Source organism: Sorex fumeus, unplaced genomic scaffold (genome assembly GCF_029834395.1).
Source record: "Sorex fumeus unplaced genomic scaffold, SorFum_2.1 ptg000007l, whole genome shotgun sequence".
In the NCBI taxonomy this organism is placed as follows: Eukaryota; Metazoa; Chordata; class Mammalia; order Eulipotyphla; family Soricidae; genus Sorex; species Sorex fumeus.
In genome coordinates, this window is record NW_026606064.1 from 37,266,946 (window position 1) to 37,283,249 (window position 16,304).

Genomic DNA, 16,304 nt, shown 5'->3' on the forward strand with positions numbered 1-16,304 from the left:
TCCAAGCATAGCTCTTTCTATTCTTCTTTGGGAGACCTGAATAGCGTTCTCATCTTGTTTGCGTAGGGCCCAGGTCTCTGAGGCATATGTTAATGCAGGAAGAACAGTGGAATCAAAGAGATGTGCCCGGAGCCGGAGGTTCTTCGTCCTCTTAGCTATTTCTTCGACGTTCTTGAAGGCGTTCCAAGCTGCTCTCTTCCTCCTGTGCAGCTCGGGTGCCAGGTCATTTGTCATGTTGACCTCTCGACCTAGGTACACATAGCTGTTGCATTCGGAGATGGTTGTTCCGTTGAGAGCGAATGGGGCATCAGGAACGAGGCTGTTTCTCATAAACATTGTCTTTGTAAGATTCAGCTGTAGTCCTACCTTTCCACACTCACGGTCAAAGTCGGCCAGCATTTGTGCCGCTTGGCTGATGTTTGGTGTTATTAAAACAATGTCATCAGCAAAGCGGAGGTGGTGTAATTGCCGACCATCTATCCTCACTCCCATTCCTTCCCATTCCAGTCGTCGCATGATGTTCTCGAGGGTGGCACTGAAGAGTTTCGGTGAAATGGTATCACCCTGCCGCACCCCTAGGATGAGAAAAAAAAATGCAAAACAAAAGGATCTTTATAACTAGCTCGAGCCAGCGCTAGCCCAGGCAACTGGCAGTACTCAGGGGCTACTAAGGGTCATACTCTGTGGTACTGGGGCCACATTCAACAGTGCTGTTTGGAGGGGAGGCATGAAATATTGGAGCTCATACTAGGGACCTTACACATGCTAGGCACCTGAGCTATCTTTCTTGACCTACATAGGAAGCTGTTTAATAGCTACCTTTTCATTTCATCATTTCATCATCCTGTTATTCGTCGATTGCCTCGAGCAGGCCCCAGTAACGTCTCTTTCATCCCAGCCCTGAGATTATATTCAAGGCTATTTAGGAGAATGAGACCCATCATTGTTACTGGTATCTGGCATATTTGGTATGCCACGGGGAGTTTGCCAGACTCTGACCTGTGGGCAGGCTACATTCGATAGCCTGCAAGTTTGTTCAAAGTAGTAATGAGACAATAAGATGTCATAAAAAAAAGTTCTAATAAGATGTCATTTGCGGCCGCGCGGTTCCGGGATCTGGCTTTTATAGTCTCTGAGTCTTGGCCGCTGATGGGATTACACGGCGCCAGGGGGCCAGGTGGTGGGTGTGACCCCCGCCTACTGGAATTTGGAGGATCTGGGTGGAAGATGCTCGACTCCAATTCGAGTAGGCTTGGAGGTCTCGGCCCCGGAACCCGCGTGGCTTTGTCCCTCTGCCAGTACCTTCATGTGTGCGGAGAGTGGTCTCAGCATGGTGGTGGCTGGTCCTGGAGGTCTTCGGCTGCCGGAGCCCTGGTCGGGGCGGGGAGGAAAGCTCAACCCGCTCCCCTCCAAGGGACTCCGGGAAGGAACACCCAGGCGCGGGGGCAGAGACTGCAAAAAAAAAAAAAAGCTACCTTTAACATTTTCTAAATTCAGGGTCATCGTCATCAGTTGGAAACACAAACTAAAATTTTGAACCATTGTGAAAAATAAGACAAAAAAAGCATAATCAGTAACTTTCTAATATATTTGTAGTGGTTTAACAGTGCACTAGACAAATAAAATACATATACTGGCTCTAGTGCATTTATTTAGATGGATGTATTAGCTAGAATATTTTCATGAGATCGCCACAGTGTTTAGATAGCAGTATTTAACACAGTTGCCTGCTTTTCCTAGTTTTGAAAACAAATCAGTAATATTTTTTAATGAATTTTAAATTCAGAATCTTACCACGTCAACCTCATAGTTTGAGAACAATACTATGTTAGGGTATGAATATTATTTATTTTGTTTTACCTATTTGATATTAGATCGATATCACTTAGTATACAGTATGACCAGCCACTGTCTCTAGTTCGTGGTTTGAGAAATAGTGGCTTAGAAGGCATGTGGTTTTTTCTGGGCTATCTATGGAGATAGGACCGAGATGGGATGCTTGGTCTCCTGGAAATATAGTTGCTAATTGGCTCCTCGCATAAGTAACTAATAAGGTCAAAGTTTGAGCCAGTGTCATTCTAAAGCCTTTTTGTTTGTTTTTGGGCCACACCTGGCAGTTCTCAAGGCTTCCTCCTTGCTCTGCATTCAGGAACTACTCCTGGCAGTGCTCCAGGAATCATATGGGATGCCAGGAATTGATCTTGGGACAGTTATGTGCAAAGCAAGCACACTACCTTTGTTGTGCCCAAGTTTCACAACCCCAGTAGCGAAGAGACCAAGTCCATACACGATAAATGCAAAACAAAGGATCTTTATCAGTAGCCCGAGCCAGTGCTAGCCCAAGCTAGGGTCCAAGTCTCATCCAACACAGTGGACTCTTGACAAGGATCCCGACTCCAAATCACAAGCTGTTTATATAGGGTTCAGAGTTAAGAATATAAATTAAACAACTTATATACTGGTCTAATTTTAACATTGGCTCTGTTACAATGGTGGTCAGCAATTAGCAACAGTTTCTAAGGAGTGTGCAGTGACCCTTCATGACCGGCCAGACCCAACTGCCCGATTCCTTATCTTGGCAAATTACTCAACTGGGAATTTACCAGCAACTGCAAGTCATGCTCCGGGGAAAGAGAAACTGAGGCCTAGTTGAAACTTAATGTTAACTGCAGCTTGTCATGGTATCAGTTCCGCCTTCACACCCTCTGTACTATTGCTCTGGCCCTTCATTCTGAAGGCCTGGTTCTGATTCTTGTATACTGCTGTATTATATATCGGGCAGAAACACAATATCATGTTCAGTTAGTGTTCTTTGAATCCATAACAAGACAGGACATATGTCATAGTTTTACGTAAACATGCTTAAGATTCTCTTTCTCTTTCTCTCTTTTGAATAAGTTTATGATATTAAATAGTTCTTTACTTTGAAGCCAGACTACTGCCTGGGCTTGAATTCTCACTACTTACTAGCTCTTTGTCTAGAAACAAGATACTTAACATATCTGTACCTCGAAGTTTTTCATTTATAATGGAGATGTGGAGAGATAGCTCAGAGGACTGAGTGTTTTCTTCACATGCAGGACACCTGGGTTTGATCCTCAGCACCACATGTGTTCCCTGAGCACTGCCAGGTGTGGCCCGAACACACACAGATGTTTGTTTGGGTTGTTTTTGTTTTTGATTTTTGCTGAATTCAGTAAAAGACTTTATTTAGGTAAAGGGAAAGGATGAGAAATGGGAGGTGGTCTGTTAAAGTAGGATCCAACACCCAGTTTTTTTTTTTTAAATGGGGATGAGATTAGCTCTATATCGTGGTGTATAGAAGACTAAATAAGATAACACATGGAAGGCTTTTAGAATAGTACTGCTATACAGAATTGTTAATTAAGTATTAACTCTAACTGTATCCCTTCTAGTTCTAATGTCTTCCAGTTTTCTCTTTTTTTTTCTTTTGTTTTTATTTTGGGGTCACAGTCTGAGATGTTCGGGGCTATTCCTGGATCCCAACAGTGCTCAAAAGGCCTTAAGGTGCCAAGATTAAACCTAGGTCTCCTGTATGTAGCGTGTATTCCAGCCCACTGACCTGTCTTTCCCAGCCGTGTCTTTCAACTGAGGTTTTGTCTCACCACGAGATAACGACTCTGAACACTGGAACATAGAAATTAATTAAGAGGATCATAAAGAAGCATCATTAAAACTCAAGACTTAGTTTATGTAACTGTCATCCTCACAGTTGTATCAGATCAGAATATGAACTAAAATTGGATGCTATGTTTCCCAGTGGACACATTACACAACTGGAAATACTTCTGAAGCTTGTTTAGAAAGATGGCCTTGGAGGCTTAATTAAGCCTTAGAACTCTGGAACTACTCACTGTCTCCCTGGGCTACTAATGTTAATCTATAAATGCTGGTTGGATCGGTGCCATTGTCTTCCTTATTTTTCTGTTGTCTGGGGCTAATAATGTCTGATCACTTTTGTCATGTAAAATACAGCCTAACAGAGAGTTATGTAGCTGTACAATAGCTTGAGGGTCGGAGGAATGAATTCCAGAGAACAGTGTCTCCTTTATATGCAGGTCCCACTGAGAGAAGAATCTAAAAAGCAAAGACACAGAGCTATAGCATAAGAAAAAGTGGGGGAGTGGGGGCTGGGGAGTGGGGAATGAATAGAACCGAGGTTGCTGGAGAGAGAAAAAGATGACAATCAGGATGGAGAGGAGCCAGCAGCTGGTGGTAAAGGGATATGGTACTTTGGTGATAGGCATGGTGTGACAAGTTGCTTCTGAAGTATGAAAAAGCACTCTTGTTTTGGTTTGGTTTTCTTTTAAATTGAATCACTATGAAATACACAGTTACAAAGGTGTTCATTGATAGGGTTTGCCATACAATATCCCAACACCCATCCCTTCACCAGTGTACAATTTTCTACCACAATGGCCCCAGTTACCCTCCTGCCACCCTTCCCTCTATGGCAGGTTTGTTCTCTCTCTCTATCTTTCTCTCTTGCTCTCTCAAAAATCACTCTTAAAATTTAGCACTGTAGCACTGCCCTCCCATTGTTTATCGATTGTGCTCGAGCGTATACCAGTAACGTCTCCATTGTGAGACTTGTTGTTACTGGTTTTGGCATATCGAATATGCCACGGGGAGTTTGTCAGGCTCTGCCATGCAGACGGAATACACTTGGTAGCTTGCCAGGCTCTCTGAGGGGGATGGAAAAATTGAACCCGGGTCAGCCACATGCAAGGCAAACGCCCTACCTGCTGTGCTATTGCTTCAGCCCAACTCTTAAAACTTACTTACAATAATACAATAATGTAACTCAAGGTTGCCTCAATAAAAACCAAGGCATTTTATCTCTAAAAAATTAGGGGCTTGGTAAGGTCTGAATGATAGTACAGCAGGTAGGGCACTTGTCTTTCCTTGCCCATAGCCAACCTGGGTTTAATCCCCAGCATCCCATATGATCCCCTGAGCACCAGCAGGAATAATTTCTGAGTGCAGAGCCAGAAGTAACTGCTGAGCATTTCTGGGTGTGTCCCCCTCAACACACACAGAAAAAAAAATTCAAGAGATGTTCCCTTTTTGGCATGAAACTTATTTTTGTTCGTTTATTGAGTCATACCCAGTGGTGCTTAAGGACTACTCCTGACAATGTGCTTAGGTAGGGTTTACTCCTGGTGGTGCTTAGGGGACCATATGGTGCTAGGGATTGATGCCAGGTCTCTCTTATGCAAAGCATGTTCTCAGCCTGTTGAGCTATCACTCTCTCTCTAGCTCCTGGAGTAGAATTTTTTTTATAAATGTTAGAGGAGCTACTCTGCTTGGAGAGGTCAAAGTTCAGGGCCTGACTCCCTTCCTCCTAGTCACTAACTTCCACTCCTCCCCGAGGGTCTGAGTCACTTTGTGGAATTCTACAACTCCTGAACTCATAGTTTAAAATCAGGCATGGGGGCTAGAGCATTAACACAGCAGGTAGGGCATTTGCCTTGCACGCGGCCAACCCGGGTTCGATTCCCAGCATCCCATATGGTCTCCTGAGCACTGCCAGGAGTAATTCCTGAGTGCAGAGCCACGAGTAACCCTTGTGCATCGCTGGGTGTGAGCCAAAAAGCCAAAAAAAAAAAAACAAAAAAAAAAATAAAATCAGGAATGCCACTGATTTAATAGGATCATTTTGGGGGGATAGCATATTATTTATTTTTCCTAAAAAAAACTCTCAGTGACATTAAAAAAAAGATGATGTCTTTGTAGGCTCTATAAGTTCTTTTGTTTATCTTTACAGCACTCTCCTGCCAGAGTTGGGATACACTTTTCTTAGTCTTTTCCCAGGGACAGAAAAATCCCAGCCCTTTGTGTACTTCCTTGAAGCTTTCCACTTACTGTGGGGGGTTAGGGGTGAGAGTGGGGAGTAAGCCCTTCTTATGATGAAAACCTCTACCTTCAGCTCCAACTGTTTCTTTTTATTCATCAGATTTGTCTGCCTCTGCTCACTCCAAGGTGGTGATCATCACAGTCAACTCTCTGGGGAATTCTCAGTCCTACCTTGATGTGGTACAGAGCAACGTGGAGATGTTTCGAGCCCTGGTCCCCGCTCTGGGACATTATAGTCAGCACAGTATCCTGCTTGTGGCATCCCAGCCAGGTGAGAGATTGCATTTTAAATGAGTCTTATGACCTAGTCCATTAGTGAATTGCCAGTTGAGGATTATAGCCATAGCCCTGAGTCTAAGTTATAGAGAGAAAACTCAGGTTTGCTTGTGTAATGAACCGTTCCAAGCTTCTTTCCTGTCAGCCAGTCATTTCTTACGGCTGTCATTGATTCTAATGGGACAGATCACAGGGTATGTAATGGGATCTTAGTTCCAGATTGCTAGCCATGTCTTCCTCAATGGAGAGCCCCTTAGACACTTATCCAGCCCCCCCGCCCCCACCCTACCCCCCAAATGCAGTGGCTAATGTGAGAACTCTTGTGTTAATTCTTTTATTTTTTGCTTTTTGGGTCACTCCTGGCGATGCTCAGGGTTCACTCCTGGCTCTGCACTCAGGAATCATTCCTGGTGGTGCTCAGGAGACCATATGGGGTGCTGGGAATTAAACCCGGGTCGGCCGCGTGCAAGGAAAACGCCCTGCCCGCTGTGCTATCACTCCAGCCCCAACTTGTATTAATTCTTAAATGTCATAAAATGTTAGTGAGTGTGCAGAATGCGTTGTTTATTTATTTTGGGCCTCCCAGGCACTGCTCAGGGGCCCCAGGGACTACTTAAGTGCTGTTTGACCAGCTGTGCTAGGTAGTTTAATGTTTGGCACATGATGATGCAGTGCTGATTGGACCCAGTGGACCACACCAGGACCGTGCCTGGAGATGCGCAGGAGTCATGTGGTGCCTGGGATTGATCTGAGGTCTTGTACCTGCAAGGCTTGTGCCCCTGAACCCTGAGCTGCCTCCTAGTCCCATAGTGGATTTTTGACATTTTATGTTTTCAAAATGCTTTAAAACTATTTAACTTTAAAAGAAACATTTTGGGGCCAGAGAGATAGTACAGTGGGTAGGGCATTTGTCTTGCAGGCAGCAGAACTGGGTTTGATCCTAGGCACCACATATGGTCCCCTGAACCCCACCGGGGTGGTTCCTGAGCACAGAGCTTGAAGAAGCCTCTAGCACTGCTAGGTGAGGCCACAAAATAGAAATAAACATTTTCAAAGAACTACGTGGTACTAGACTCTAGCGAACAGACTTTTGTCTTCTCAATCTAAGGGTATAGTATTCATTTCACTTGTTTTCCTAATCAGTTGAGGGTCTTTGGTCTCTTTAATTTCTACATCCTTTTGAAATGTCAGAAAAAATATTTTTTATTCATAGTGTACACTGCTTAGTGATGTTATATAATATGAATCAATATTTTAGTTAAAAAATTAAAATTCAGCTTGAGAAAGATATTAAAGAGAACTTCGTATTGCTTGTTATAATTCGATGAAAGTAATTAGAAAATATTTCTTTAGAAGATGAAGTGTTTAAATATTGTTGTATCTCACCATGGAGCCATTAAGCCCTTATAGAAAAGATTACTAACATGATGTTACAGGGTAAGCCTTGTGTGTTTATATTTTCTTTCTTTTTTTTTGGCTTTTTGGGTTACACCCAGCAATACACAGGGGTTACTCCAGGTTTTGCACTCAGGAATTACTCCTGGTGGTGCTCAGGGGACCATGTGGGATGCTGGAAATTGAACCTGGGTTGGCCGCATGAAAGGCAAATGCCCTACCAGCTGTGCTATTGCTCCAGCCCCCTATTTATATTTTTGTTTGTTTGTTTGTTTATATTTTCTTATTGAGGTTGGTTGCCTTCTACTTTACATCCCATCCAATGTGGTGTGCTACTCCTGGTTTATCAGAGTGGAGTTTGAGATGTTATGTGGCCACACGATCCAGGAATTCAAAAATTTTGAATGGGGTGGTACAGGTGGAGTTAATTTTTTTTTTCTTTTGGGGGTCACACCCGGCGATGCACAGGGGTTAGTCCTGGCTCATGCACTCAGGAATTACTCCGGGCAGTGCTCAGGGGACCATATGGGATGCTGGGAATCGAACCTGGGTTGGCCGCTTGCAAGGCAAACGCCCTACCCTCTGTGCTATCACTCCAGCCCCAGGAATTAAATTTTTAATTGGATGGTGACTTTGGGGTGTGAAAGCATCTCTGCAACTTATTGATCTCTTTTAATATTTATTTATGAGTCTCCGGCTCATGGCCAGTTAATGCTTATTTGGTGCCAGAGGCAGTTCATGAGTGTTCAGAAGAACAAGGAGGTGGGGCTAGGTAGCCCATCCCTGATTCCATGAGGGCCTGGAGATTCCAGTCAAAAAAACCCGCATACCTGAGATCAATTTGGTATAGGGGAGGGTTTGAGGGGTGGTTAGGAAAATTGGAAATAATGGTGGTGGGAAGGTGCAGTGGTGGTGGGATTAGTGTTGGAATATTGAATAATAAATCATGAACAACTTTATAAAAATTAAAATAATAAAAATAAAAAAAATAAAGATAACTTTGGTCAATGAAAAATTATTTCCAGATTTTCATCTTTCTTATCAATTCTAAGAAATTATTTCTTTTCTACTCTTGATTACTATTTGATATCAAAGTTATGTAAAAGCATGTTAAAATTGTTTTATTTTTAATATGATTAAAGATAAATGTTTGCTTCAGTGAATTTAAAAGAACATATAGAAATACTGATAAACTTATTCAAATGAAAAATGCTCTGTTTTAGCTAGGAGTATACTCTTCTTAAGTCTTTTTATTTTTCATCTTGTGTGCACCGTTCAGTGGAAATCATGACTTATGTGACATGGAAGCTAAGCGCATTCCCTATGAATCGAGTGATTGGAATTGGATGCAATCTGGATTCACAGAGATTGCAATATATCATTTCAAATGTTTTGAAGACACAAACTTCAGGAAATGAAGTATGGGTTATTGGTGAGCAAGGAGAAGATAAAGGTAGGAAGTAAATTGTTATTATATTAATAACTGAATGACCAGTGGTCGTGATTTTCAGATACCAGTATGCATGATGTCATTGGGTGGGCTGCATGCAGGCTTGTGGAGTCTGGTTGGCTTTTGTTCTGTATTTTAGTGTCTTCTATGTCATAGGCCCCGTATTGCAAATCGGCTCTTTTGATAGATTATTCACACTATATTTACCTTTCTCTTGAATTTTAAGATTAAGCACAGTCCTTTAGTCAGATCTTATTTTTCCTTACTCTTCCTCCTCTGCCTCCCTCCCCACTTCCTCATTTTTTTTTTCAAATTTTGTGTGTGAGGGTTGGGGGTGCTCTGGGGCAGGGGTGAGTTTGGGTCACACCCTGCAGAGCTTGGAGGCTACTCTCACCTATGCTCAGGGCTCTCTTATGTCAGTGTTCAGGGAACCCTGCGTAAGCAGAGATAGAACCCAGGCCTACTACGTGTAAAACACTTGCTCGGGCCAGTGCCATAGTACAGCCAGTAGGGCATTTGCCTAGTATGGGGCCAACCTGGGTTCAATCCCCAGCATCTCATATGAGCCCTTGAGCACTGCTGGGAGTAATTCCTGAGTACAGAGCCAGGAGTAACCCCTGAGCATCACCCAAAAACCACTGTGGCCCTCAAAACAAATAAATGAGGAAACATACATTAACTGTGGCAATCTCTGGGTTAGAGATAATGATGACATTTTTTGTGCTTTTCTGATTTTCCTGTGTTTTTATCATTTGAATATGCATTATATGTGTACTTTAAAATAAAATATAGCATATTTTAAATCTACAGACATCTGCATTGGCAGCTAGAAAGTGCAGTGCTAAAATGAATCAGGCTATAGTATAAACCTCTATAAAACCTGATAGTGTGATTAAGCAGAAATAATTTTCAGGCTCAAGCTGCTCCCTGAGGGATGAGGGGGTTTTAGAGGGAGACACTGAGACAATGGTGGATAAAGTGGACACTGGTGGAAGGTATGGTGCCGAAAGTTTTATGTATGAAACCCTACCAATAATAGTTTTGTAAACCATGCTACTTAAAAGAAAGAGAAAAGAAAGGCAAATAAGTACATTTGAAGCAGGTGTATTAGAGGAGTATTGTTCAAAGTGGGCAATATTGCCTCCAGGAGGGGTTGCTGGAGCAATCAAGGGGGACAGAAGTAGCTTCAGGTGCAGTGGGGTGATGCTGCCTATTTGTTCTTTTTGGGTAGATTTTTAGGTGGTGGGTAGACTCTTAGGTTGCGGGGGGAGGGGGGGTGCTGAGCGATCTTTTATCTGAAAAGGTGCACCAGAGAAGTTTGAGAACCTCTGTATTGGTGCAATGAATGTTTGGGGAGTCGACGACTTTCAAGCCCCCAAATTTTCCCTCCACCATTTGAGTCCTGGCACTTGACAATCTCTTATTTGACTATTACAAACCTCTCCATTAGTTTGTTCTTTCTCCTGTAGTATACCCCATATATGTTACCAACATTCAATAGGATACTAGTCAAAAACTGATGTTTACTGTTGTTTTTGGGGCTGGAGCGATAGCACAGTGGTAGGGCGTTTGCCTTGCACGCAGCCAACATGGCCCACTCGAGTTCGATTCCTCCGCCCCTCTCGGAGAGCCAGGCAAGCTACCAAGAGTATATCGCCCACCTGGCAAAAGCCTGGCAAGCTACCCGTGACGTACTCAATATGCCAAACACAGTAGCAACAAGTCTCATGATGGAGATGTTACTGGCCCGCTCGAGCAAATCGAGGAACAACAGGAGGACCATAACCATGACTGTTGTTTTCACATACTCAATGATACTCTTCTTTTCAAAAACTGACCCTGATTTACTCCAAATTATTTCATTAAATTCCTTTGCTTGGCACTCAAGGAGTCCCCAAACATAGCCCTAATCATCCTTCCCAGTTCTGGAGAGTCATGTTACTAGAAAGCTGAGGGTCCCAGGGGCTCATTGATTACATTTATTAAATTAATGGATTCAGGGACACAAGCTTATAACTTTTAGGATCAAAGAGCTAAAACCAGGGCTTAACCCTCCCACCCTCACCTCATAGCATGTTTAAATCTCTCAAGGTCTAGGGCAAATCTCCTCTGTTTATACTATGAATTCTTTCGTGATCGCTTCCTAGGGGTTTCTTCACTCTTTTGGTTGAAAGCTGTTGTTGGCTGTACGTCAGCCATATATTATCTCACGATGCTTATTCTTTTGTTAAGCTGCTATTTATTCTATTCAACTTGAATTGTGTGTGTACCTGTTCCTTATTAAAAGCATAAGCTGTTGTTCTTGCCATGGAAGTCATACATTAACTTTACCAAATATTAAATAGTACAAAATATACACAGTGAGAAATGTCTTCCATCTATGTCAAACACCCATAGAAATAATTATAGTTACCTGTTTTTTTCTGTAGCCTTCCATATATGTGTTATGTTCATAGATAAGCTCATATATGCAATATACCTCATATGTCATACTCTATCTTCTATTTTTCCTTATTAATATAACTTGGGTATGATTGCATAATAACATAGAGATCATTATTTGGCCTTTTATCTGGTGAAGGGTGTTTCCTGAGCAGTGCTCAGGGGACCTTGGGGACAGTCCCAGAGATACTTAGCCTGGTGCCACTGTGGCAATGCTTAGGGGACTGTGTGGTGTCAGGTTCAAATTCAGGGCCTCTGCATGTCAGGGATTCACTACAGTCCTTTGAACTATCTCCCTCATTCACCAGATTTTTTGAATAGAGATGTTGGACCATACCTGCTACCACTGAAGGGTTATTCCTGCTTATAAGTGACCTCCATTGGGCTTGGGGAACTAAATGTGATGCTGGGGTTTCAAACCAATGTCAGCCACATTGCAAGGCAAGCAGCTTACCACCTTTACTATCTCTGACCACTATCTTTCTCTCTATATATACATAGATAGATATGTGAGTGTATATATATGTGTGTGTGTGTATATGTGTGTTTGTGTGTTTGTATATATATGTGTATAAGAGAGAGAGGCAGTGCTCTCTTTATATATAGAGCACTGCTTATTTCTTTTCTACTCTTGATTCCTACTTGATATCAAAATTATGTAAAAGCATAACTTTCCTTCTTTCTGTTTTTTTGGGGCACAACCAGTTCTCAGGATTTATTCTTGGCTCTGTGCTCAGGGATCACTCCTGGTGGTGCTCAGGGGACCATATGGAATGCCGGGGATCAAACCTGAACCAGCTGTATGCAAGACAAGCTCCCAATCCATTGTTCCGGTTCCATCATTCTTTCTTTCTGTTTTTTTTTTGTTTTGTTTTTGGGCCATACCCCGCAGTGCTCAGGGCTCACTCCTGGCTCTACACTCAGGGATCACTCCTGGCAGTGCTTGCAGGACCATATGGGGAACTGGGGATGAAACCCAGGTTGGCTGTGTGCAAGGCAAATGCCCCGTCAACTGTATTATCATCCGGCTTTCTTTTTATTTACTAAATATACCAAAGTATTTAATCTGTCTCCCTAATAAGTTACAGTATTTTGGAGTTTTGAGGGTTTTTTTTTTTGAGCCACACCTGGCAGTGCGTAGGGCTTACTCCTGGCTCTGTGCTCAGAGATAACTCCTGTGGGCTCAGGGGACCATATGGAGTGCTGGGGATCAAACCCAGGTCAGCCACATGCAAGGCAAGCTCCTTATCCACTAAATTATCTCTCTGGTCACATAAATTACAATTTTTTAAAAAAATTAGAATTTCAAAATATGGTTGTGTTAATATCTCAAATCAAAAAGAAAATAAAGGATGGTGTGACATTAATAAAAGGTAAAAGTCTAAGGGAAATAAAAGCACAAAGATGGGATATGGGGATTTTATCTTGAGCTCTCAAATGGGAACTAGAAATAGAGGAATATAGCTGTATTCAAATTAGGATCAAATGTAGTATTACAAGATATTCAATGTATATAGAATAATAGGGCTGGAGCGATAGCACAGCAGGTAGGGCATTGGTCTTGCACGTGGCCGACCCAGATTCAGTTCCTTAGTCCTTCTCAGAGAGCCCGGCAAGCTATTGAGAGTATCCCGCCTGCACAGCAGAGCCTGGCAAGCTCCCTGTGGCGTATTTGATATGCCAAAAACATAACAATAAGCCTCACATTGGAGACGTTACTGGTGCCTGCTTGAGCAAATCGATGAACAATGGGAGGATACTGCAGTGCTATAGAATGATAAAATATATAAATAGAAGAGTATATGTAGTGTATATGTATGCTTTAAAGCATACAGTCAGAGCAACCGTTCCTGGATCTTGCCAACTAAAAACACTGCCAATGCCACTGAAGCTGCCTCCGCCTCTCAGTCCGCCTTCCTTTCCCCTGTCTCGATGCTACTCTCAGATTACTTCTTTTTCCTTGGGGGACAAGGGCCTGCGGTGTTTGCCGCAACAGTTCTTGGGGACTTTGTGCTTTTTGGTGTCCATGTGGTTCTGGGGATTGAACTCAAGACCCCACACATGCAAGGCATGTTGCTCTGTCATTTGAACCTTCCTAAAACCTAGATCACTTCTTACTCTCTTTTTCATTTTGTTTCAAAGATGTTGCAGGTGTACTTCCTGGATACTGAAGCCAGAGATGGCATAGGGGCTCCCTCTGCTGGTAGACACAACTGGTTCTCCTTTTTGTGAACAGTGACGTTATAGTTACAGTGATTATTACTATTTTTGTTTTTGTTTGGGGGAGTGGGGACACCCCTCACCATGTTCAGGGGCTGCTCCTGGCTCATTAACAGAGGTTTACTCCCAGTTGTGTCTCGGATGCCATGTCTTGCCCAAGGATTGAATTGGTCCTCCCAAATGCAAAGCGTGTGTATTAGCCCTTTGAGCTATCTCTCTGCCCCTATAATTATTTTCTCAGTGCCTCTACTGTGCATGAAATACTTTGCATATCACATTTAAATTTTACAAGCAGAGGCCTGAGAGGTTTACAGCAAATGTGGCACTTGCCCAGCACATAGCCAATCTGGATTCAATCCCTGGCATCACATATGGTCCTCCTGAACACCACTTGGAGTGATCCCTTGAGCACAGAGCCGGAAGTAAGCCCTGACAAGCCAGGTGTGGCCAATATATAAACAAATAAATTTTATGAACATCCTGTAAGGAGGTGGTGGTTTTCCAGATTAATAGATGCAGAAGATTAAAGCTCAGTGAGATGAAATAATTTGCCCAAGTTACACATTTACTAAGAACTGAACCCTGAGATGTGAACCCTGGCCTGACTCCAAAGCTGTTTTGTTTTCTGTTAATCTGATAATGTATCCAAAGCATTCAGTATGGTGTGCAGCACCAAGTCAGCATTTGGTAAATGGTAGAGCTCTTACTACGCTTGTCAGTAGGATGGTGGTGAAAGAAAATTGGCAGTATGAGGTAAAAAGCTTGTAAGACTATGTTTTGCAGTGAAGCAACATTAGGATTTGGAATCACATTGAAAGAATAGCTGGTATGTAAGTACATTATTGCCCTCAAGGATTTTCTTCTTTTCTTTTTTGTTTTGTTTTTCTGGGCCACACCCTGCAGGGTTATTCCTGGCTCTGTGCTCAAGGATCACTCCTGGTGACCATATTCTAATTCCCACAGGGGGCAGCATTTCCCATTTTGGGAAACACTGGTTTATCACATCTTAATTCTAAAAGAGTTATTGACAAAATGTAATTAATTTTTCGTTTCATTTTTAGTGCCTATATGGGGTAGCCAGGATGTAATGAGTCATAACTCTCAGGTGCAGTTGTCCAACAGGTAATACTGGCTATTCACTTGCATTTATCTAACTAAAAGATCGTATGTTCATGACTAACATATTAGGCTATTAGCATGTTCTTACTAAGTGTCTGCACAAAAAACTAGGTAGTACAGACCAATCCAGAAGCACAAGTGTTTTCTATTCCTTTATTTCTTAACTAAAACTAGTTCTAAGACTGCTTTGTCAAATACTTTAGACTCATAACTGACAGAGTAGAAAAGGTTCCTGTTTTGTAGGCTGATTCATTCTTATATCTAAATATCTGCAGATATTTAGAATTTTCGAAGTGTAGAAGAAAATTTGTTGAGACCACTTAAAAAGTAATATGCCTTTATTAAACATACACAAATACGACTGAAAATTCATCTAATGTGAGTGGTAAACCATTATAAATTTAGGCAAGAGCAAAGTACAAGGAACAGACCCTTATTTTTTGCCTTTGTTCAGAGACTTTTCAGGGATTTAGGCCCTATAGATTGAATTTAGGCCCTATAGATTGGGATTCTAGGTACTAATTCTTTACTTGTTTTATTTTGGAGGGCCATATCTAACTGCGCAGGGCTTACTACATACAGGCTCTGCTTGGGGGTCATTTTGACATTGCGGGGGGTAGACCACATGGGGTGCTGGAGATCAAATTGGGATTAGCAGCATGAAATGCAAGCATTTTATTCTCTGTACTATCTCTCTAGCCTCTGTACTATCTTTCCATTTATAGGTATAGATTTGTGCTATTTATATTGTCTTGCAACTTGTTTCCCTCTAAATAAATATTGGCATTCCTCTACAGTATAGACATTATTCTTCTACCTTGTACTTCTCAAGTGCTATGTTGTACTTTACTTACCTTGTCCTTTTTTGATGAGTTCTTTCCAAAGTTTTGCCATCTCAAACAAGACAGGCATGCTTGTTATGTGTATATTTGGACACTTAAGCATACTGCTGTTGGATAAATCCCTAAAAGAGGATCTTTCCTTCTGAATTAGGATCTTTCCTAATCCTCTTTTAGGTATTTCAGAAGGAAAGATCCTCACTTTATGTTTCGTTATGGGATTGTTTGAAGCTTTTAAATAGGGCATAATATATATTAAAATCATTATTACTTTTGATAGGAAAAGCTCATATTTTAAGCCATACTTAAATATTAGTGATGGTAAGCACTAATATTTTGTTTTTAAGCCATCTTTATTTTCCCTGTTAACTGCCTCTAAGTATAATCATTAGATTTTGTGTGCATTTTCTAACAATTGCTGTAAACCTTTGTCATAAATGTATCTTAACTCTTAAACAGAATGTAAGACTCAGTGTGCTTATCTTGAATGTTTTCTAAAACATGTTTCTTACTTTTGTTGTTATTCCTCTTCCTAGAGCCATGGAACTGTTAAGGGTAAAAGGCCAAAGATCCTGGTCTGTTGGACTATCAGTAGCTGACCTGGTTGACAGTATTGTAAATGATAAAAAGAAAGTGCATTCTGTGTCGGTTTTAGCAAAGGTAATTGCTCTTCTCGTTCTTTAATT

The 16,304-nt window shown here is 41.8% G+C and overlaps 1 protein-coding gene across 2 annotated transcripts in view; it reads left to right on the forward strand.

The window, feature by feature from the left end:
• The window catches only part of UEVLD (UEV and lactate/malate dehyrogenase domains), a 40,066-nt gene that overhangs the window by 20,757 nt on the left and 3,005 nt on the right, over window positions 1-16,304 (forward strand). The window contains exons 8-11 of one of the 2 annotated variants that reach the window (XM_056132055.1): window positions 5,978-6,148; window positions 8,828-9,001; window positions 14,722-14,782; window positions 16,155-16,278. In XM_056132055.1, the coding sequence (XP_055988030.1) occupies window positions 5,978-6,148; window positions 8,828-9,001; window positions 14,722-14,782; window positions 16,155-16,278 (530 nt within the window). Of the gene's footprint in view, window positions 1-5,977; window positions 6,149-8,827; window positions 9,002-14,721; window positions 14,783-16,154; window positions 16,279-16,304 lie in introns of those variants that run through there. The other variant, XR_008794961.1, reaches the window with a different exon arrangement.